The following is a 22,975-nucleotide window of genomic DNA, read 5'->3' as shown; positions in this document are numbered from 1 at the left end:
CCTCCAACACCCTCATGGCTCCACTATTTCCATCCTCCCCTCAGCCGTGTGTGCTTTTGAGGTGAGTTCAGTGAAACTCACTGTGTTACTCCCTCAGAGCCATGGAGGTCACCCTCTAATCACCCCCTTTCTAGAAAACAAGACTCTGCTGCTCTTTGAGCCTTTCTGAGCACACAAGCTCCTGTTATCCCGGTTCACCTGTCCTCTCCAAAGGCTTTCAGGGAGAGGTCACCCTCCTAACCCAGAGCCATTCAACACTGACTGTGTTCATCCCTTCTCCAGAACAAGTGAATCCAGCAGGTCAGTGGCTCTGTGCCAGCAGCTCTCCAAGCAGGGAGGACTGGAGTTATCTGTGGGTCTCCTGCTACATGATGAGTCCCCCTCTTTCCCCATGGGTTTGCCAACCAAAGGGGTGGCACAGCAGCACCCAGGATGCACATCGGGCACCTCCCGCTGCCACGTGTGGTTTCCAGAGGAGTGTTGTTCAGGCTGATAAAGCCAGTGGGGGTTTAATGAGGTCACTGCAGTTTAATGTTACTGCAGTAATCTCTTTTGTTTTACTACATTAAAATATTTGTGGTGGAACGGTTGGACCACTGTAATGTGATAGCTCTACCTTAATGTTATTGTTGCCATGGCAACGCTAATGGTGGCTCAATAACATTATTGCAATTTAATCTTACGACAATAAAATTAAGGGTAGAACAGTGAGACCTCGACTCTGTAATGTTACTACAGTAACAGCATTGTTATCGTAACCACGGGAGCAGAGTCAACTCATTGTAGTGTAACACTGGTACCAGCGCTTTGTTGTTACTACAGGAACACGGAGCATCCACCGAAAATCACAGCAGGGGATGAATGGGAGGAGACGTCAGCAGCGTGCCGGTGCTGCTGCTACCCTGGGGCTGGCAGCACGGGGAGGTCACGCTGTAATCCCATCCTTTATTCACCTAATTCCACAATTGTGGTGTTTTTATCGGGGTCTTTCCTCTTCTCCCCCCGTTGCTGGAGCTCTTTGGAGCAGATCTGTTGTTTTAGCGGCAGTAACTCTGCAGGGAAGGATTTAAAGCACTGTCTCCATCTAGTTCCAGATCCTTCTGCCTGGCGTTTTATAGCATGTGGCTGTTATGGAGTGATAACATTTTATATTTATATGTCATCTTTCAATGTGAAGGATCCCGGCGCAAGCTACAAATTATTGCTGTGCTGCAGGGCCAGGCAAGAACCCGGCACACGTGGGGAGTGAGAGGAGGGGGTTTCATCCAAGGGCACCTATTCCTGTGCAAGTGAGAGTCTCCTTTGCTTACAGGATTTATCCAGAGTCCCCAAACTTTGTGAGGTGGGACAGAGGTCTTTGTGCACCCCAGGTTGTGAGCCCCAGGCAGCACCTGCCATGCTGGGGTGGGCATGGGGAAAATTCTCGCCTTTCCCAGCTAACAGGATGAATTGTAGCAGGGATGGACAGGCTTAGTGCAGGCAGTGGGGTGACGAGGCTCAGGTGACATCTCTGTGCCATGCAGGGGCTCGCTGCAGTTTTCTCCAGCCTCCAGGGGAGGGAGGCAGAGCTGCTGATCTGTCCCCGACAGCGCGGAGCTTCCCTCATCCTGCCCATGCCCGGCACCCCCAGAGATGTGTGCTTGCCCTGGCCAGGGCTGAGTGCTTCCTGTGCCCAGGGATGCAGACCTGCCGTGCCCAGGGATGCACGTTTACTTGCTCAGGGATGTGTGCTTCCTATTCCCAGGGGTGTACTCTTGTGATGCCCAGGGATTTATGCCTGTCGTGCCCTCTTGCCATGCTCAGGGAAGTGCATTTTCTGCCCAGGGCTGCACACTTGCCATGTCCAGGGATGCACAGTTGTTGCCTGGGGATGCAGATTTGCTGTGCCCAGGAATGTGTGCTTGCCATGCCCAGGGTTACATCCCTATCATGCCCAGGGATGGGTTCTTGCTGTGCCACCATACCTGCCAGCCAGGCTTGATGCCCCACTTGCCCACTGGAACTACCCACACCTCCTCTCCTGACCTGCAGGTGGGGATTTTTCCTCTGCTTTGAGCCCCTGTGCTTCCTCCTGGCTTTTTAGGAGACCCCCATCCCTTGACAGCTCTTCCTGCTGCTGGAACCCGAATTTGGGTGCTTTGCTGCTCCCTGCCCATGTTCCACCAGCCCAGCCCCAGTCTGGGCCTGTTCAGTGCAGCAGCTGCTCAGCTCCCCTCATGCCTCAGGTTTGATCTCTCTCCATGGGTATTTGGACTCTGACCACTGCAGTAATTCCTTGTTTGTCCTTTAATAAAAGACTCGTGAGCCCCCGTGGGCACCAGAGCTGGAATCAGTGGGACTTGAGGCATCCTCTGTGCCAGTTCTTTGTGCCAATCTGGTTCCACATCCATCCTGCCAAGCCGGCTCCTCCGGGGGTTACATGTTTGAAAACACGAGCAGCGGCTCATCTCCCATTCACTGTTTTTCTCCATCATTTGCTTTATTAAATATTGATTTTCTGTTGCATTATTAAACCTTAAGTCCTGAGCATAAATTCAGAGTTGATACTTTAATCTGGCTCTTCTTTTTGGCCTTTAGAACTGATTTTTCCAGCCAGTCTCTCTAGAGGCAAGTCCAGATGCCAAAACCTGTTGCAGAGGCTTGAGGAGTCAAAGGACAGAAGCAAAGGGCTCTTCCCAAGGGATTTTTGTCTGTTTGATGTAGCCTTTGCCATGAAGGTGCCATCCATGGGGATCCTGGCTTGCAATCCTGCACAGAAGATGAGTGAAAGGAGGTTGGGAAGGCATCAGCCAAGCTTTTGCAGGGAATTTTGTATGTTCCTGCCTGCAGGAATGATATTGCCCTCTCTTCTTTTGGTATCATGGGGAGTTTGCAATCTGGAATGGGAATTTTGCCTGGATCCACTGTGTGGGCAGCGTGGGAGTGACCAGCTCTGCTCCCCGGGGCTTTTGCTGCATTGTTCTGCCAAAATTGCCACGCTCAGGAGCAGAACTCTGCCGAGGGAGGGAGCCACAGATGGCAGTGCTTTGTCCTAAATGTGTCTCCAGCTCCTGGGTGATGCTGCACAAGTCTGTGCTTTTCTACTTCAAAAAACCAGAAATGGCCTTGGCCAAAACTGCAGGCAAAGCCAGAGGGATGTGGATGGTGTGATTGCCACCAGCACCAGGAAAGCCACCAACAAGCCAGGAGTGGTGCAAGTAGCCACCAGCACATTCCTGATAGCCAAGGTGGGTCCTGCTGACCCCCACTCGCCTCCCCTTCCCTATCAGAGAGCTGCATGAGCCAACCTCTGCCAAACCCCATGCTGCCAGCAACCAGGTGTCTGAACATGTTTCCAGAGCCAAGAGAACTCTGCAGCCAAAAGGGAGGAGGGGAAAGCAGTGTGGCAGTGCTGGCAGGTTCAGGAGGATTAAAAAAAAATAAGAAAATTAAAAAAAAAAAAAAAGAAAAAAAGGCAGAGAGAGTTTTGCAAATGGCTTTTGGATCCTCCATCCAAATGGGGCATGGAACCTGTGCCTGGCAGCTGGTGTGCTGAGCAGTGATTTAAAAGCAGGCTCCCAGCAGCAGGGAAAGAGGCAGAGGGGGAAACAGATGTGAACACAATGCTGGAGATAAAGGAGAGGCCAAGGGAACAGCTGCTGAAGAGCCACCCAGCCCTGCCACCTCCGAGGGCTAGAAAACCTCCACTAAACATCCCCAGGCTTGAGGACAGGCTGGTGGGGGTCATTCAGAGAATGAAGGGGGGAACTGGATGGAAAATGTGCTTTTTTCCTCAGTGTTCTGCTTGGATTTTGAAGGAGAGGTTGAAGCTGGGAAGAGGGGAAATGCATGGAAACATCAGGAGAGTTGTGATCTCATTTTCCTTTCTGTTCTGGTGCTGCAATGGAGAAGGAAGAGATTTAGAAAGGAGAAAGGGGAGGAGAAGTGGAAAGTGGAGAACAAAAAGGCAGAGGTCTTTGGAAAAATGTGGAAATGTGGTCCTTCAGATGAGACATGGAAAAATGGTCTTGAAATATTTCTGGTTTGGATTTTCTGCATCTGGTGTGAGACAGAAGTGAAATCCCTTCACCTCATCCCTCAGAAAGGAGGTGGTTTTGTTCCTTAGTTCATGACTGGATCCCTGGAAGGGCTCAGCACAGACACACTGGGTACAGGGGAGAGGATGGAAGGTCGTCTTGCTCTAGGTGAACCCACACACTCATGCAGGAGGAATTCATCCCTGTGAGTGTGGGCAGGCCCTGGCACAGGTTGCCCAGAGTAGCTGTGGCTGCCCCATCCCTGGAAATGTTCAAGGCCACGTTGGATGGATCTTGGAGCAACCTGGTCGAGTGGAAGGGGTCCCTGCCCACGGCAGGGGGTAGAACAAAATGAGCTTTAAGATCCTGTTCAACCCAAACCATTCCATGATTCTGTGATGTTTCATTCTAGGATACGGGTCCCATCACACCATCTGTACAGTTGCCCAAAAGATTTCACTTCTCCTTTCCTTGGTAGCACCTTGTGTGAACATCTGGGCAGGATTTGGGATGAGGCAGTAGAGGTTGCAGAGCCTGTGTTGGTTTGCTGTCCTACATGAGGTGAGATGAGCTGGTCTCAGTCCACTCTCCTTTCTGCCAAAGCCCCCCCATCACTGAGCCCCCAAAGCCAAAAGACTCCCCAGGTTGTGCCCAGGGCTCTCCATGCCTGGACCAGCCTTGAGACAAGGCATCAACAGAGATGTCTTCACTATGGTTTGCCCTCCTTGTAATCCCTCTTCCTTGCAGGCAGCCCGAGAGCTTCAGCCTTTGATCCTCCTCCTCTTTTGCAAACACTTCTCTCTGCTAGTGGAATTAAATCTCTCTCACAGTGATTTCCTTCCCTATCTTTTCTTTTTGGCCAAGTCTGTCTGAAATATTCCCTTTTTTCACTCCTTCAGCAGCAGGGCTATATAATTGATGGCCTCGCCAAGCTTTCTGTGCTGAACATTAAACCCTTCCTGCCTTGGCTCCAACCAGAGTTCATTACTTTCTGAAAAGCTCCGTTGTCTGTTTGTGCTCAGATGATTGTTGTTGTGGAGGGGAGGATGTTGTCGGCAGAGAGAGAGGAGGAGGAGGGGCTGGATTTGGCCAGGGCTGCTTTGTAATCAAATCCTGCTCTCTTTAGCAAATTTTCAAGTGGAAAAGGCCTCTTTTAGTAAAATTGAAATACAGCACTCTCCTGAAGCAGGAGCACAAAACTCAGGGCCTGAATTAGTGCAGCAAATGGTTGTGTCGCTCCTGGTGATGGTGGGAAAATGCTCTTTTGCAATATAGTGAGGGATGCTCAGCCCTGGGCTGGCAGGAACAAGGGCTGCTCCCATTGCCATGGGCTGAATTCCTGGGAAAGGCATCTATTACTGCAGCACCTTTTCCAGTGAGCCTGTTGTGGCCATTCCTCCCAAGCCTCTGCATCCCTGGAGCTGACCTGGGAAGGGTGAGCCCCGTGCAGTGCTGGTCGGGTCCCTCCGTGGTACACAGAGGTGCATGTGGATAAGGACACTGTGCTGTCCTTGTCCTGGTGCTGGGGATCACTCTTTGTATATATTTAGACCTGATGCAAATTCTTACTGCACCTTTTGGCCTCCTCTGGCACCAAGTGGTGCTTTCTCTGCTTTGCCCTGCGCTGATGATGCCTCTGGCTCCCTGTGTCCCTCCGTGGGTTTTCCTGCACTTAAAACACAGCAAGGCTGAGGTGATTACAAGGATTGGAGATGCAGTGACACTTCCCTGCCAACAAGTAATTGATTTATTAAAGACATTACAATACATTCATGGTTGAGCGTAAGAGTTTCCTTTGAACTCGCTGAAAAATCCGGAGGGATTGTGCCTGTTTGCAAGTACCAGGGGCAGAATAAATCTCTGCTCCCCCAACGCCTCCCCCCTGCACAGCCACAATTTCATTTCCCTTTGACTGGCGCGAGTAAATATCACAGCTCGACAACTCCAGTCCAGTGACTGGTGTGATCCAATTTAATAGCATTTAAAAATTCAAAGTGATTGTAAGCCAAATGGAAATGTAAGATTTCATACCCAGCCTGCCTTGGGGAGGAAAAGAAGAATGAGGGAGGGTGAGGGGGATGGAGACAAATGGACTAGATAAAAAATAATGGAAAGTAACTTAATTAAGAGGCTCGAGTCAAGTTAAAAACAGTAATGATTTTGAATCGGAGAACCACAGGTTTTAAAAATGAAAGGGGAAGGGGAAAGAAAGGAAAGGAAAGTGTGGATAAAAAGCCTCCAAATGATTAAATGGGAGGAAAAAGGCATAGGAAGAATGGGGTAAAAATAGTCCTTCCATGAAAAGCAGGAGCACATAGGGAATAGGCAGTGCCAATGGGGAGGTTGGATGTTAGGAAGACAAATAGGGAAATTAAGGATGCTCTAGGGGGGATAACTCCCTGTGGCTTTTCTGGTGTTCTCATAGGCATCAGTGTGGCCAAGAAGAAGGCTCGAGGGCTTTGTTTAGGAGAAATGGGAAAAGAAGGAGCAGTCCTCATGGAAAAGAACAGCCCCCACGTTCTCCAGGCGCATCAATATCCCTCCTTGTGGGACCATCACTCCCTCCTTTTCCTTTGCCTTTCACTCTGACAGACATTGCTTTCTTTGGGTTGAAATTTGGTATTGAAATTTTACCAGTCCCTCTGTGTACGTGGATATCCTGCTGTGTCTCTGTGATGGTTAATTCTTAACCATGGTCCTCTCTCCCCATGCAGACCATTGGAAATGCCTGCCCTGGCACCGTCCTTTTCCATGGTTTTCTGAGCTCCACAGAGCCTGAAAAGCAGGTGCTGCAGAGCATTGATCCAAACAGGCACTGCTGTGCCATTTGGTCTCATTTCTCCATCCATAAAGTGGCAATAATAATGCTCCCTTATCTCACCAGGGTGTTTTGACAATGGGGATAATCCACATTTAAAAGCATGGGAAGGATAGTGAGCATCATCACATGGACCTTGGCCTGTTGATATTTTCCCTCCTGGTTGTTCCTGGCAGCTTTGGAAAGGTGGACCTGCCTCTGCTGGAGTGCTGGATGGGTCACAAGGGATGTGTTCCCACAGGGAGAGGAGGAATGGCAGCATGTGGAGGCATGGATCAGCTCACCTGTGGTTCATTGTGAACTCCTGTACCTTAATGACCTCCCACTTCATAAGCTTTGTTCTCCCACTCTGTTCTCCCAGACAAACAAAGGGCCTGGTCATAAGTAGCAGCCTTCAGATCACCTAATGAGAGAAGAACAGGGCTGTGCTCTCTGCCTGATCCATTAATTTTTCACTGGAATCAAAGGCAAAGATGGGAAGAAGGCCAAGCAGAGGTAAAGTCTCTGGCTAGAGCACAAAGAGGTAACTGAAAGAGATGGAGCTTGGGAAGGACAGGAGGAGAGGGGCTGTCTGGGCACGGGCAGTGATGGCATTGGAGGGATGTAAATAGATAAATGAGGCAAAAAGAGCATGGGTAAACTCTGAAGATCCAAGTAGACTTGCAATTCAATCAAAACTTGGGGCTTTCACTCAGTTTCACATTAACAGCGTGAATCTCACTGGTTTTTGAAGTAAAGCCCTCATGTCCAGTGTGGCATTCCGGAAATTGCAGCTCATCCTCCTGCGAGGGTGGCAGAGCCACCACGCTCCTCCTGGGCACAGGCTGGTGGCTCCTTGAATTAGCTGAGTGTTAGTGTGGAAAGTGTAATCATAAACACTTACTTTGTGCTCGAGCCGAGGGAGAGGGAACACGAGTGCGAGAGCGCCGAGATAAGAACAAATATGCAAGAGCATAGTGTGTTTTTAATGGAAGGGAGATTTATTTCTCTCTGTGTCTTTTTAAGCCTCTAGATAGATCATAAAAAAAAAACCCAGCCCAACCCACACACAACCTGTCTGCCTGAAATAGCCGAAATGTAATTTAAAGAGCATCATTTTAACTAATACTTCACTTCAGAGACACCTGCCCTACATTCATTGGCGATGCAGGCTGCATTAGAGCATCTGATTTATCTTTGGAAAGGATGTTTGAGCTTCTTTGTTCCTGCCAGGTCCCTTTTCAGGAGTAAAGTGGCACAGGAGCTGTTCAGAGAGCTCAGTCCTCAGCATGATGCCCGTTCTCATGGACAGAGAGCTGGGGGGAGGGAGCACAAGGAGAGCCCCCCCATTCTCCAGGGGCTGAGTGGAGAGCAGGAGGATGGGACATGGCCATTCTGGCTGGTTGAGGGGAGAGGAGCTGAGGTTTTGTGCAGAATTTTAGCAGGACAGCATGTGCTGATGAACCAAATGAGCCATGTCATGGATACTTGGTGTTGATTGGTATGGAAGACTCCAGGTTGACTGGGAAGGGCTATTTATAGGCACATCCTCACTTGAGATAACATGTCCTAAATGAGGTCTGTGCACCTCACCTTGGGTAAGTTCTACCTACACATAGACCATGGCTGGCAGGACTGTCCCCATGCAGAAATGTCCCCACCTCCAGTCCCTGTGGCTATAGGCTCTGAGTATTTTACAATTTTATACATTGATGTCTTTTTAATGAGCATGCAAGGATGAGAAATCCTTGTCATTGGGTTGATGGAGAGATGAGACCCAGTGAGACCGAGGGTTTTGCCCAGGAGCACTGTGGCAGAGCAGGCATCAATCCATCCTTCTCTGCAGCCTATTGACCCACAGCAAGGAGGCTTTTCTATCATGGAAAAAAAAGGAAATTCCACAAACCATGATTTTCTCTCAGGATGTGACACACTGGAGGAAAGATCCACGGTTGCCCTGCATCCCTCAGGTCCCAACCAACCCTGAGTTTCTGCTGGGGGACAGCTCTTGAGGACGAGGGAGTGTGAGGATGAGCGTGAGGAAAGATGGGGAGAGGAGAGCAGCTGTCAGACCCCTCTCTTGCCCTTTCTGATCTGAAGCTCACTTGTAATATTTTCCTCCACTCGGGTTGCTAATGCGTTTTGTTCTCCAGAGTGTGCATGGCCCGACTTCCTGCGCAGCCTTTAATTAGTTTCTGGATGATGACATCTCCTCCGAGAATCATCTCGGCGTGTCCCTCCAATCTCGGGGGGAGATAAAGGAATCTAATAAAGACATTCAGCAGTTTGAGGTGACGAGTTTGACAAGCTTTGTATTAACCACAAGTCGCGTTCAAACTTTCTGGGGTGCTGTCGGCACAACGTGGCTTGTTCTCACGCAGGGGCTTTTCCCCAGGGGTCTTCACTGGCACCCAGTGACGTGGTGGAATGAGAGGAGCTGAGAACCCTCTGTCCCCTGAGTAGGGTGTGACAGAGTCACTGTCATTTTGATGGTCACCATGGAGGCAGTTGTGAGAGAGGCTGTCGTGCCTCGAGGAGAGGTGTCAATAACACTGGAAAAATGATGCAGGTGTCTTAAGGATTCAAGATCCTTCAATTTTCTGCCTTTCATAAGGCGTTGCTTGGCTTGCAGGGGGAATCCCAGGTGGCTTGGGGTGCAAAAACTGGAAACTAGATCCGTGCGGCGTGTGTGGAGTTGAAAATGAGATCTGTCTAGACAGGGAGCTGAACTGCCAAACACTCCTTGTTTGGCTGCATTTCTTCATGGATAATAAAACAAAAACTTTACTTTTACATCTTTCTTCTTATTTCCTTTTCATTCAACATCATTGGACTCATTTTGGAGGAGACAATGAAGCCCAGAGCAGTGCCATGACTTCCTTTGGGCTTTGTAACATGAATGCAGAACTCTGCCAAACCTGAGCAAGAGTTTCTGCCTCCTCCTAAAGCTGCTTATTAAGAGTCATGTAAGCAAATTCTAGTTTGGGTCCCCACAGGTGTGGGGCTTCGTGTCAGGGGTTTTCTTCCTTTTTGTGGTAGGAAAAAGGATGCAGATCCTCTCAGAGTCTTGAAAGCAGGGGAGTGAATCAAGCAAGGCAGCACCCTGACTCCTTAGGGAGCCACTCTTCATCCAGGCTGGAGACCTGGACCCATCCAAAAGTCAGGAAAAAAATCCTTGCTCTGAAGACCTGCCTCTCGTATCGTGCCATGTTTATTCTGGTGTATCCCTCGTTGACTGCAGCAGTATTGCTGATTTATGCTGTCGTAAGTGGAATCAGATTGGGCTCCCTTTTGGCACTTAGCTATAAAGTTTGTCTGCAGAAACCCTGCTGTTTATGTGGTGAATTATACCCACATTCACAAATACTTTACTAATGAATGATTGGGAACGTCTTGTTTCCCCCCTCCTCCCCTGAATTATTGTGATGCTGTGCCGTATAACCTGCTGCAGAGACGGGTGTAAAAAAATCTCGTGTCCTCCAAGCTTTGCTGCAACAGGAGCTGTTAACCTGCTTGGGAAATCATTTAGACACATCTCGGTGCCGTATGACACATCTCATTACGCCTCGCTTTAAAACGAGCAATTGTCATTAGTTATTTATTAATTGCTTATTAAGGTCGTTATGTATGTCCTCTTCGTTTCCAGCCTCCTTTCTTCATGGCTTTGCCTGCTGCAAGGGTTGTGAAGAGGGGGATCAATCGCTGTGCCCAGCCTGGGAAGAGGGTGATGGTGCCAACCCAGGGTCCAGGCAGCTCCAGGGGGCAGGATTGGAACCCACAAGGGGTTTGTGTACAAATCTACATGACCAAACAGGCTCTAAGGCTGTGTTTGCCCTTCCTCATACCCTGTGGACATCCTCAAAACGGCTCCCAAGCTGGGCTGATACCATGGAAGGATGACGTGATGGAAGGATGATGTTATGGAAGATGATGTGATGGAAGGAGGATATGATGGAAGGACAAGGCCTTCTCCATTTTCCCCTTAATTATAATTGTGTTAGAGGAGCACAAACTGATTTAAAAGCCCATTATAACACACCTTTAATTGAAGGTGCAGGACTCTAAATTTGCTCCCTAAAAGCAGAAAGCGTTGGAACACAGAGGGAGAAGGCACAATGGAAGTGCCTGACACTGCAGCAGCCAGGGCACTGTACCTTCTCCCAGCCTGGATCTGGTTACAACCTGGAGCCCGATTTTGGGGTCCCTGCCTTGTTCCTGGTCCCAACGGGCTTTGGCAGACCCCTCCAATCTTGGAGTGTGGGCTTGGATTGACTTGTAGCATTGCTGGAAAGATACCCAGGACACCCAGGACTCGCCCTTGCTGAATGCCAGAGGCAGGACCTGTGGTAGCAGACTCTGTAAAACACAGGGAAGTCAGCACTGACAGCAGTAAGAAGCTGTTATTAAAGCAGCAGCAGCGTCAGGCTGATGCTCAGGAAGCTGCCACTGCACATCACAGATCGCCTGCAGAACACAAGTCTGACTCTCCCTCTCTTTCTTCCAGACACTTTTATAGTTGTTCTTTGTTGTTCCCTTTGATCTGGAGCAGATGTTGCTCGTGCTGGAAGATGGAGGTTTGCATGTTTTATGAAGGGGAGGCAGGCACTGCGAGATTTACCAGGAAAGCCACTCGCTCCCGGGCTGTGCTGAGGGCTGAGTCCCCTTCGCTGGGGTGAGCACCTGCTCTGCCTCAGCCCCACATTTGCAGATCTGCAAAGGTCACAGGTGTGTTTCTGCATAACTTCCTTGGCTCCCAGAAGTGGGTAGAAAGGAGATAGTTAAGGCCAGAAAATGCAATTACTCCTCAAAAGGCAACCAGCTTGGTGAGGCTGATCTGAGGTTGCCCTTCCAGTTTCTGGAGGAGAGATTGTTCCACATTCACACTCCCCTCATAATCAGGGGATTCTGTGTCTGAAGCATGACTGAAATTTGGGGTGCCAGGTGTGTCAGGGAGAGGAAAGCCCAGGCAAGCAGCAGGGTCAGTGTATGCAAGGAGGGTGGGAGGTAATTACAATGGAGATGGCAGGGCCTGAGTGAGGAGGCAAAGCTGTGGATGTTTATGTAATTTGGGATAAGCTATAAAAGGCAGCTGGAGGAGTTATCAGGGATCAGCTGGATCAAGCAGAGGCAGCAGAGGAGGTGGTGTGGTGCTATGGGAGCCCTGCAGCATTCCCAGGATGTGAAGATCTGTGTGCAGTAATGCTGTGAGGTATGTGAGCTTTTGCACCTGTTCTGGCTCCAGAGCGGGTGTTTGGAGGTGAAAGCAAGGCAGGGATATTGTCTGTGCCAGTGGCAGAAGGGTGTCTGTGCACCAGGGAATGGATCTGTGGAGGCAAGCACATATGCTTGTATCCGTAAGGACATATATCACCTGACTGAACACCCTCCAACGTGGAACGCGCCATATGGTTTGGTTAAATATTTAAGCAAGCTGCTTTCTGTCCTGGAGACTCCATGTGTGTGAGGAGTCAAAGCAGGGGCACACCCTGGGCACCTGTGGAGGGCTGATACCAGTCCAGAGACCTCCCCCAGCACCATGGTGAGGATGGGGAGGGAAGGGAAAAAGAAGTTGGATCAATAAACCACCATCCTGCCTCTGGGGAAATCTGTGCTGTGTCACTGGAGTAGCTTGGCCAACACTGCCATGTTTAATCACTTCTGAGCAAGAGAGATGCTGAACACAAAAGGACTGCCCGCAAGGAGAGGGTTCCCGCCTGGGAAGCCTGCATTTACTTAGCTTTATTTATTTATTCATTCCCAAAGGGGCACAGCTCCATCTGCGTCCTGCTTTCGGCATAGGAAATGTCTCCTCTGCCCCAGCACTGCAGAAATGCCAGCTGATGGTGAAAGCCCTTTAATGAGGAGGGAATGGAAGCAGTGGTGATTGTTAAATAATATTAAATATGTTCTTGGATTACATTGTTAAGATTTCCCTCCCCAGTGTAGTAAAAGCCTTACAACACACCTGTTCCGTCTCCAGAAAGATGTTTGGAGTAGTTCGTGTGGTTAAATATTCAAACATTTAATTAGCATACCATAACCACTGTGTTAAATCCTACCACTGCACAGTTCATTCCAGGGTTAGTTAACAGCTTTGATGATGTTGTTGCTCTGGTTTGCTTCCTAGCCAGTCCTGCCTCTTCTCATTCCAGATGGGACACAGTAAATTGCGTCTCCCTGAGAGTGTCCCAGAGTTGCTGGAGTTTTTTCCCTGGTTTATGAGCAGCTTGAGTTGCTTTTCATAGAACCCTGCAATGATTTGGGTTGGAAGGGACCTTAAGACCAACTCATTCCACCTTCCTGTCATGGACAGGGACATCTTCCACTATCCCAGGTTGCTCCAAGCCCCATCCAGCCTGGCCTTGAACACTCCAGGGATGGGGCAGCCGCAGCCTGTGCCAAGGCCTGCCCACCCTCACTGTAAAAAACTTTGTATATCTGTTCTAAATCAACCCTCTTAAGGTTAAAGCCATTCCCCCTTGTCCCATCAATGAAACCCACATTTATTTTGCTTTAATTATGTTTTGTAATCTGGTCAGTTGATTTTTGTCTTTCACCTGGGTGGGAGCAAACCCATCTGTGCAGTCCCAGCATAGTGGCTCAAAGTCTGACTTAATTTTTTTTTTAAAGTCTTTGCAAAACAAGCTGAATTGGGTCGATGTGGATTCAGCAGTTAAAAACATCAGAAAGGTTCCTCTGTGCTGCAGCAAACAGCACATTAAAGATGATGGATGCTGCTCTAGTTTGTTGGAACTTAGAGCTGGAAGCTATTGCTGCTTCCCAGGCAATGGTGGGTGATCCACTTGTTTCTGCTTGTCTCTTCCACCTCTCCAAAATGACAGTGGTAATACCCCCTTGGCCTATTTTTGTTGTCCAGCCCATAAGCTCTGTGTTTTTGAAGCACACGTGGATTTCTTGGCTGGCAGTCCCAGCAGGAACACGGCAGGGCAATCACAGCACTATTGTAATTAATTGCTTCTCCTCAATGGAATACCTGGCCATAGGCAGAGCTTCTTCCAGCTCTGGGTGCTCCCAGGAGAACTGTGCTGTCCCCTTAATGACACTGGTGCACATTAATGCTTCCTTTGGTGTTGTCTTTCTGCCCTCCACTGTCCTGTCCCAGAGGCCCCATTGCTTGGGAGCATCTGATCCATAGTTTTCCTCCAGTGCATGATTAGCAGATTAGCCATCATGCCCAGAGCAGCAAAAAAATGAACTCCCAGAAGCCCTTCAAAACAGAGAATAATTCATTACCCACCTTGATTTCCACTTAAAATGTACTTTAACTACACTTCCAACTACAAACCCTAAATCACCATCATGTTCACAAAAAATCCATCATTTTTTATTTTATTGCACGGCGCTGGCATGACATAATCCCTTCCAGAGCATCTTGGAGTGCTTTACGGATCAATAAATTACTTACCTGCACAGCAGAGGCATTGCGTGCAAGGCCATTGCAGTCATTCTGGCTCAGCACAACCCAGGAAGGTGTGGGAGGTGGGGAGAGGCAGGGAAGGGATGCTCAGGAGTGGGGTCCAAGTCAGGAATAGGGGCATTGCAGTGGTCTGGGCTGCAGCTCCGAGTGGGGTGATGAATGGGGCTCACCCAGGAAGGGTGGAAGGAGCGGGATGCTTTGCGAGTGATTTGTGGCTCTCCTGCAAAGCGCCGCAGCGGGTGCCAATGCACTGCCAGGCTCCTGAGAAAGCCTGGAAATAAACCCAGGGAGGTGATGGTCTTTATTATGTTCTGCAGGTGCAGGCTGATAACAGCAGCCGATCGTTTTTCCTCATACAACCTCACCACGGAGCTCTTGGAAATCCCAGCCCTCCCCAGCAGCCACATTGTGTCCTCTGCTCACACAGCTGCAGGAGCTGAGCACTCCCTGCTTGCTTCTCATCCCTCTCCAGTCCCTTCCTCATCTCCCCACATCCTGCACGTGTCCTCTCCTTAGCTCTGGACCCCTTGTATCTGACCCTCTCCCGAGTGTTCATGACGGCAATGCCAATGCAGTGGGATGGTTTTCATCCCCACGGAATTGCCCTTGCTTTGCATGGTGGTAGAACTTCGAGGCTCCTTGGTAGGCTCATTGTCTTCGTGCCCAGCCCCTCTTGGTGCTTCTCTGGTTGCAAGGGCCTGTCAGAGATCCTGCATGGCTGCAGGAGTTTGAAGGGGTGGATGGTGTTTTCTCAGGATGCAGCTGTGCTGGGAAGGGTTTGTCATGGCTGAGAGGACACAAGGAGTGCTGGAAGCAGGGTAGGAAGCAGCACTGTCTCACATACTGTGGAGATGCTGAGGAGTTGCTTCTCAAGCCTCCCTGAAATGACTGAATCCCCTCTGGCTACAATTTTTTCCCACTTCAGTCCTATCTTCTCTGCCCCCTCTTTTCCCTGTGAGTTCCTGCCAAGACAGATGAGACTGATGGGCTACTGCATAGCTTGTTGAGGTGGAAGTAGGATGGAAATACAGTCTCCTTCACCCACAGTTTGAGATTTAAGTTGGGGCAGAACCGGTTTCAATTTCCTTTTCCTCTTTGTGTCATTGCAGTGTCTCCGAAAATCATTGATATCTCTCCTGACATCTCCATCAATGAGGGCGGCAACGTCAGCCTCAGCTGCATAGCCACGGGCAGACCAGATCCAACAATCACCTGGAGACATATCTCACCCAAAGGTAAGAACCAAATGTTCCCAGAAATCTTTTGGGAAGGGCACAGCACCTTTTGTGACAGAGGAGACATTGTTGGCTGATTCAGTTGCATAGAGAAGGTGAAGTGAACAAAAAGATGTGACTTAACCCAGGAGTTGTTGACTTTGGTGGAGGAACATCCATCTTGGTGGTCTGGAAGGACAGTTTATGGTTTTGGTCAGGTGGAGGAGTGGTTGTAGGTGGCAGGGTTGGGGTTGTCGTGCTCAGAGACTCTATAGAATCAGGGAACATCCTGAGCTGGAAGGGACCCACAAGGATTATGGAGTTACTGCACAGGGCAGTTCCACTGCACGTTGAATGTGCTTGTCTGGCCCTGTTTTGAAAAGTTTTCAGGCAATTCTTACATGTTCCTTCAAAGGAAGATTGTAAATAGTGCAAATGAGCAGGAAAACACATGAAGCATTAATTGGTGGCCTTGTTAATTGGTAAGCAAAGCCTCAGCAGAACTGTGTGGGTGTGACTGCTGGGAAGCAAATTCCCATGCGTTCGGGACCGTGTCATTTCAAACCCTTTTCCCAGCTGCTTTTTGGCATTTGCTTTGCATTTTGCTGCCCTGTTATTCCCCAGTGTCTGTGAGGGTCTTGTGGGTGAGCTGGGGGTGAGATCCGGGGGCTCTGGGTGGGATGAGCTGTGTGGCCAAGCGGCACTGCCTGGCTCTGATCCTGTCTAAGCGCTTCAGTTCCACCTCAGAGTCGTGTTTCCCCTGAGGTTTTTCCAACGTGGGCTGTTGTTCCAGACAACTGCCTCAAGCTCTCCTCGGGGACACCGGGCCAGGCTGTCCGGCAGCCGGAGGAGGCGGCGCAGGGGCAGCAGTGACGGATGGCGCCGTGTCTGCTCTCCCTGTTCGCTGCCTGGCGATGGCTGCAGTGTCTCGCTGCAGCTCCATTGATTTTTTGCTATTTGTCTGCGCTGTAGGGAATGGCTGGGCCTGATCCATCACTCTCCAAAGCCCAGGCACAGAGAGAGCTGAGTCAGTGGCAGCACAGCCTCTTCCCTTGACAGGAGACTCTGTACAAACCGTTCCCCCAGTGCACGTGTTGGCTTATCCACTGTAGGTGGTCTTGCCTCCAAGCTGGTGGCTTCCTTCAAGTTCTGTGCATGGATAACTGACGAAATCCAAGGTGCAAATCTGCTCCTCCCCATCCCTGAATGTCTCTCTATGGAATCAAAGTTGTCAGTGTATGTCACCACCAGGCAGCATTTAGGGTCGAGGCAGTCCATGTGCTCCCACCTTGAAGCCTTTTCTTCCTCCACTTCCCCTTGTCTACCCTGACAAGATGTTTTTGTTTTGCTCAGCCTCCTCACCGCCTGTTTTTCACATGCATCTTGTTTTCCCCACAGTTCCACTCTCCTTCCCACATTCCCTCCTGCTCCCCCCGGACCATCCTCTCCCACTCCCATGCCCCTTGTTGCCTTCTCCCACACACCATCCATCCTCTTCTAACCAGGCTCCCGGCTCCTGGTGCCTCTGTCTTACACAAGGGCTATTTTCTATGTTTGCTGCCATCCAGCAGGTTTTTTTCCCCAGGGAATCTTTACCTGTGCTTGAACCAGATGTTTCCATTTTACTTAGGACTTAGCTGCTATGGAAACTGAGGATGCACCAGGAGAGGAAGAGTGAGCTAATCAGAAATTACCTGTGGCGCTGAGTAATTTGCAGCAGCAGCTCTTTCCTGATTTTGGCCATGATTAGGCATTCTGCTTTCAAAACTCAAAGGGAACAAATGATCACAGAGATTTACTTGAGCCTAGTCTCCTGCTGATGGAGGTGCTGAGCCCAGAGGTGGCCCAGGACAACTTCCATGGCTGCCTGTCTCCATGGGGAGCTCCTCTGTTTGTGGGTCTGCCAAGCCACCAAGGGGAACCTCTACTTCTCCATTTGGCATTCACCACACACAGCAAAGATGAGGATGGGAAGCATGAGGACTGAAATGAGGGCAAGGGAAGAAGCATAGAGATGCTATAGCAGATGCTGGGATGGTATCCCTCTTCCTAGTAGGATATACTCTAATTTGGAGAGCCAGGAGCAGACAAAACCCAAAGCTTGCTGCTGGCCCCTCTCTCAGTTGTTGGTCTGCTACTCATCCCATGGGAAGTCTTGAGTGAGCTGCATCCTGTTCCTTCTCACCGTCTTCCTCCGTCTCGCTTGGAGTGGTGCAGAAAAGGGATGAGGGGAAATTGGTTCAGGGAATGCTGGTGCATAATTTAAGGGTTTCTGCAGTGGATGGGGACAGGCTGTGCCAGCACTGTCTTTGCCAGGCACGGACACACCAGGAGCTGAAGGACCGTCCCCATGCCAGCGAATGCTGCTCTGTGCAGAGGCACTTCACGGACTTTATTATTTCCTTGGCAGCCATGAGCCCATGGCATGGCTCTTGGTGGGAAATGGAGCAAATAAGAGTGTTTGCTCACCATGGCAGTGCATGGTTGGGTCTTTCAGAGGATTTACACCAAGAGCAGCCCAGCTCCTCAGGGACTGATCTCACTGAGGATCCTTTTCCGGCCACTCCAGGCTCCCCTGACTGCTTGGCTTTTCCCTCTCTGCTCCAGTGAATATGTTGAGTGGCTTGGGCTGGTAAGCTCTGATGAATTTTCCTGTCTGCAGTGGTTGCCATGTTCTGGGAGATGTTAGGCTGGTTTTTGAGGCTCCAGTTTGGAGGCTGGAAGAGTTTCTGCAGCTGGGATAAGGGCAGCATTTTCATGGTATAACTGAAGGGCTCAGTGAACCTGAGCAAGAGGGTTTTCTGCTAGTGAATCACACAAGTGCTGGTCCCATCAGTGCCTCCATCACCAGAGCCTTGTGTGGTGCCTGGCCCTACCTGTGCCCATCTCCTGCCAAGAGCTAAAACAGAATTCTGGCTCTGGAGAAAGGTCTTGTGAGCCCATGACCAGTCCAACCAAACTGTGGTACAGCCTATCTTCTGTCCCTCTGCCTCAAACTCTGTTCTATTTTATTTCCTCTTCCAGTAATGCTGTACTGATCATGCTGTCCTGTTAATGCAGCTGAAGAGTCTGAGGTTGGAAGAAGAAGAGGAGCTGGTGGAGTTAGTTTCTTCTGCCTCTCCAGAGGAGGCTTGACTGCATTGAGGCTCTGTCCTAGGCTTGAACGCTCCCACTGGCAGCACAAGTGCCAGCAGAGCTGCCAGTCACTGGGGCTTCAAAATGCAGTTCACCAAAACCATATTGGGATGCCAAGCTCTGGCATGGGATGGGGTAGCTTCATCCTTTCTTGGCAACCTTGTGAGGCCAAAATTATTGAGATGGCAATCATGAGATGCATCCACTGCAGGGTAGAGAGGGATCTGCATAACCACAGTCTGGATATAACATCCAGCAGGAAAGCAGCAGCATCTTTCCAGTGGAAGTTGTGCAGAGGACTTGGATTCAGGGTTTTGAAAGGCAGCACTGTGTGTGCCCATGAACATTCATTTTGTACCCTTCGGTGCTGAGCATCTCTGTGTTTTCAGGTTTTGGATGCATTACAGCCTTCAGCCTCATGGTACTGATGCCATCTGTAAACTGCAGTGAGGTCTTCTAGTTACTAGCCTGGTTTTGGTCACTCAGGTGTTTCCATAGTTACTGGGCTTTTTATTTGGTTTTTTGGGGGGGTAACTCTGATGTTGTCATGGCAATTGTCGTATTGTCAGGCCGGTTTTTGTTTCTTGGTAGATGAAGCCTGGGCTTTCTTGGCATCCCAGGCTGCCGGGCTCAGGGTGACGCCAAAGCCCTGGCAGAGAGAGTGGCACCATGTTGAGCTGTCCAGGGGATATTTATCTGTGCTGCAGACACGAGACTCGTCATGCCTCCCATTAAGCTCAGGAAATGTGCCAAGGAATTGAAGTGAGGGATCTTCCAGGAGGGATGAAGGCTCAGCAGCCTCTCTACCAGGAGAAGCGGGCATGGCTCAGCAGTCATGAGGGGGAGGGCTCTGTGGGCAGACAAGTGTGGTTATCCTGCCATGCCAGGGGCACAAGGAAAGGGTGTTAAACTTGGTGAGTGCATGTGGGTTCCTCCAATGGTTCATCTGCCTGGCCACACACAGACATCCTGAGCCAGAGGATGCATCCAAGTCGTCATCCTTAACAGCCCTTGATGGACTTTTCTGCCATGGTTTTGTCTAATTGGTTTTTGATTATTGCTGTACTATGATGGATTTTGGTGTGAGGCTTAAGACAGCGGCTGCCAGGGTAGGAAAACATTATGGTTTGGCTTGATGGTGTATTTACTTGTGAGAGGTTTGATGGAGAGGTCTCTGTAGTGGGAATCCCTCATTAATCTCAGGATTAGGCTGGGTGCTGAAGGCTAGATCCTGTGCAGAGTCCTGGGCTAAGTCCAAGCTGTCATTTGAGGGGCAGATGCCACCTTGTTACTTCAAAGCAGAGACAAGGGAGATCCTCAGAGGATCCTGACACTGCTATGTCCCGGATATCCCCTGTGATCAGTCTGTTTAACCTCTGTGGCTTCCCTGGAAGAGGTACAATGGCAGTCCCTTGTCTTTTGGAAGCGATGGGAGGATAAATACATTCCAGACGTGAGGCTCTTGGACGCAGCAGTAATCACAGCTCGTATATGCACTTAAGATAGATGAGACACACTGGCCTGATGTGGCAGAGGTCTCATGAGATCATCTGTCTATACATCAGCAGTAAAGCAGCACAGGGACTCTGGGAGAAGTCTGGTATATTTGGATATATTGATTTTCTCTGGCTCTTGGCGGGGCTTAAAACAAGAGGACAAACAACTGCAAAAAATATCCAGCTCAAAGATCTGCTTGTCCCTAGAAAAGGGACACCTTCTCAGAGAGTTGTCCATTAAGCACTTGGCTTGCTGTCTTAATTTTTCCAGAATCCTCCCAAGATATGGAATATTTGTAGGCTGGACATAAGATCTGGAGCTTGGCTCCAGAGAGAAGAGGGAACCACTTGGGTGGGAAAATCTCCATCTGCTTCTGTGCTGCCTTGTCCCTCACTGTGATCAGCTCTGTGTCACATGAGATCTCTGCTTTTAACCCTGCCTCAAGTCACCTAATTAACTGAAGCCCAGAGCACCGTGTTCTCTGATGGCCCTTTTATCAGGGAAATACCTCTAGGAGGGAGCAGATGGTTTGTGTAAGGCTGCTTCTGTGTTCTTCCCAGGTCTTGTGTCTCTGCACTGCCTCTTGTCTCTTTTGGAGATGTTGTGTGAGCCAACAACACAAGTGGTGTGTCAAAAGAGGAATGTGAGTCCTGCTGTGGCTGTAGGATGGAACACAGATCTGTGAGCTCTGCTGATGGGTTGGGTTGGGTTGGTTTGGGCTGGGATGGCCACCATGCTGTCCCACCCCACCTTGTTGCATGTGTCCCTCCTGTCTTTTTTGATGGCCAGGTGACTCAGTAGAGATTCAACCAACTCTCTCAGTGGCCAAGCACCTTGTCCTCCTTCCAAGAGGCAGTTGCAGGCCTGGCCTCCAGCTCTATTAACTGAAGCATTTCAACCGGCTCCAATCCTGTCGGCAGCTCAACCGTCCCCTTGTTTACTGTTGAAATAATTACTGCTTTGCCATAATATTAGCTCTGAGCCGTGACTCCATTACCATTATCGCCGGAATATTACCCATTTATTATCTCCCAGCAACCCTGGAAGATGAACACTAGGCTTCAGAGACCAATTGTTTTACAACAGACAGGATCTTGGTGTGCATTGTTTAATGAGGTAAACTACATTATAGCTGGCATTAATTTGGCTGCGGCGCTCTCCACTAAATCACCGTTAACCTGTAAATCTGCCACCGGTTTTGATACTGCTTTAATCAGTCTGTGCTGGACAGATCAGCCAGGCCAGGTCAGAGGTGGTCCAGTTCTGTTTGTATCATGTAGGGTGTTTAAAGAGGTGAAATAAATAGGTTGAAGTGGTCGTGGAGAAGCAGGACTTTGGGATGGACACTACTTTGTGTGTGGTTGTGGTGAAGGAGGCAATGGGCATTGCCAGGGTTGTTTGAGAAGGGTGTGGAGATGTGCTATGACCAGCAACAAGACCCTGACAGGAGCAGGGTGAATATTTAGCCCATGGAGTGCCAGCAGCTTCCCCATCTGCTCCCCTGGGAGTGGGATCTGGCCCAGTAGGAGCCAGAATCTGGTGGCATCACGTCATGGGCTCCAGCTTTTGCTTTCCCCAAGGAGTGACTAAAACTCAGTGTGCCATATGAGTAGCTCCTTTTAGCATTTCCCTTTCTGATGCTTTTTCAAAGCAATGGGAGATCATGTACTTTTATGTGTGTAAAAGTAATATTTTTGATTCCCCGCATGGTGGAAATGAACTCTTGGAGTTGATTTGTTCACATATTTGGCATAACCACCTTTAAAATATGCAGCTTGGTATGAAAATAACAAGACCCCTTCCAGCTACAAATGAGGCGATGCCTTTCCCTTCAGAAAAGGGGGGAAAAAAACCTCCTTGGCTTCAGAATATTCCCTAAATGCAGCTTTGCAATGTCACTTTCCCTCCTTGCCGGAGGCAGAGCAGGATTTCACTCCTCATGGCACCATGGAGAAGCAGCCAGTTACTGCCCAGCTGGGGGGAAAAAGCAGAAATCTCTGTGTGCATCTCCAAATTTAAACCCTTTTCTTACCCCACTGCTCACTGACTACCTTTCCCACAAAGGTGAGACCCTCTGTGGTGTTGCAAATGCTGTGCTCTGCATCCCTTCTGCATTCCCACCATCACCCCACGGGAAGATTGGAATGTCTTACTATTTCTTTGGTGTGGTGGGACGAGGCAGACAAAGCCCAACATACCACCACTGTCAGATTGTTGGATTTTCCATCTATTCTTTTATGCTGAACACAACTCCCTCCTTCCCTGATAAATGTGTGTCTTTGTGTCACTCCCTGCCTGGGACTCTCCTTTCATTCAGCTGGCCTGGAGAAGAGCAAGGGAAGAGAGTGCCTGAGATTCCAGAGATCTCCACACAAATTAAAACCTTTTATCAGCCCCTAATAGCTGTGCAAACTAATTATATTTGGGCCAAACTTTGCCAGCGACTCCCTTGAGGTATTATTATAAAAATCTGAGCTGTGGAAATGCGTCCCCATTCTGTCAACACCAGGTCGCTCCAGCTATAGAAAACTCTGCTCTGGCTCCTTTTAGCTCCCATGATGTGCTTTGCATAAGCTGCTGCAGTTGTTTTTGGGGAGGAGAGAGCCCAGCTGGGCTGTCTGACATGTGGCCCAGGTTTGCTGAGCCAAGGGCAGGGCTGTGTGTGGGGGGAATAGCACTGCAATATTTCACAGAATCGCAGACTCATCAAGGTTGGAACAGACTTTTAAGATCACCCAGTCCAATTGGCCACCCAGCGCTGCCACTGTAGTCTCTGTAATAGGAATAGGGACCTAAAAAAGGCCTGGGACCCCTAAACTGGTGAAAAGGGTCCCCAAGAACATCTAAGGACCCTTGAACTGGTGATGAAAAGAGTCTC

At 49.5% G+C, this 22,975-nt stretch overlaps 1 protein-coding gene across 8 annotated transcripts in view; it reads left to right on the top strand.

Moving 5' to 3' along the window:
• NTM (neurotrimin) overlaps window positions 1–22,975 on the top strand; it is a 365,773-nt gene that overhangs the window by 322,554 nt on the left and 20,244 nt on the right. For all 8 annotated transcript variants that reach the window (XM_071576242.1, XM_071576244.1, XM_071576248.1 and 5 more), the window contains one exon: window positions 15,361–15,486. In XM_071576242.1, coding sequence (XP_071432343.1) covers window positions 15,361–15,486 — 126 coding nt within the window. The remainder of the gene's footprint in view (window positions 1–15,360; window positions 15,487–22,975) is intronic.

This window comes from Pithys albifrons, chromosome 23 (genome assembly GCF_047495875.1).
Source record: "Pithys albifrons albifrons isolate INPA30051 chromosome 23, PitAlb_v1, whole genome shotgun sequence".
Classification (NCBI taxonomy): domain Eukaryota; kingdom Metazoa; phylum Chordata; class Aves; order Passeriformes; family Thamnophilidae; genus Pithys; species Pithys albifrons.
Note: the sequence above shows the minus strand (reverse complement) of the source record. Positions and strands in the feature narration are given on the sequence as shown.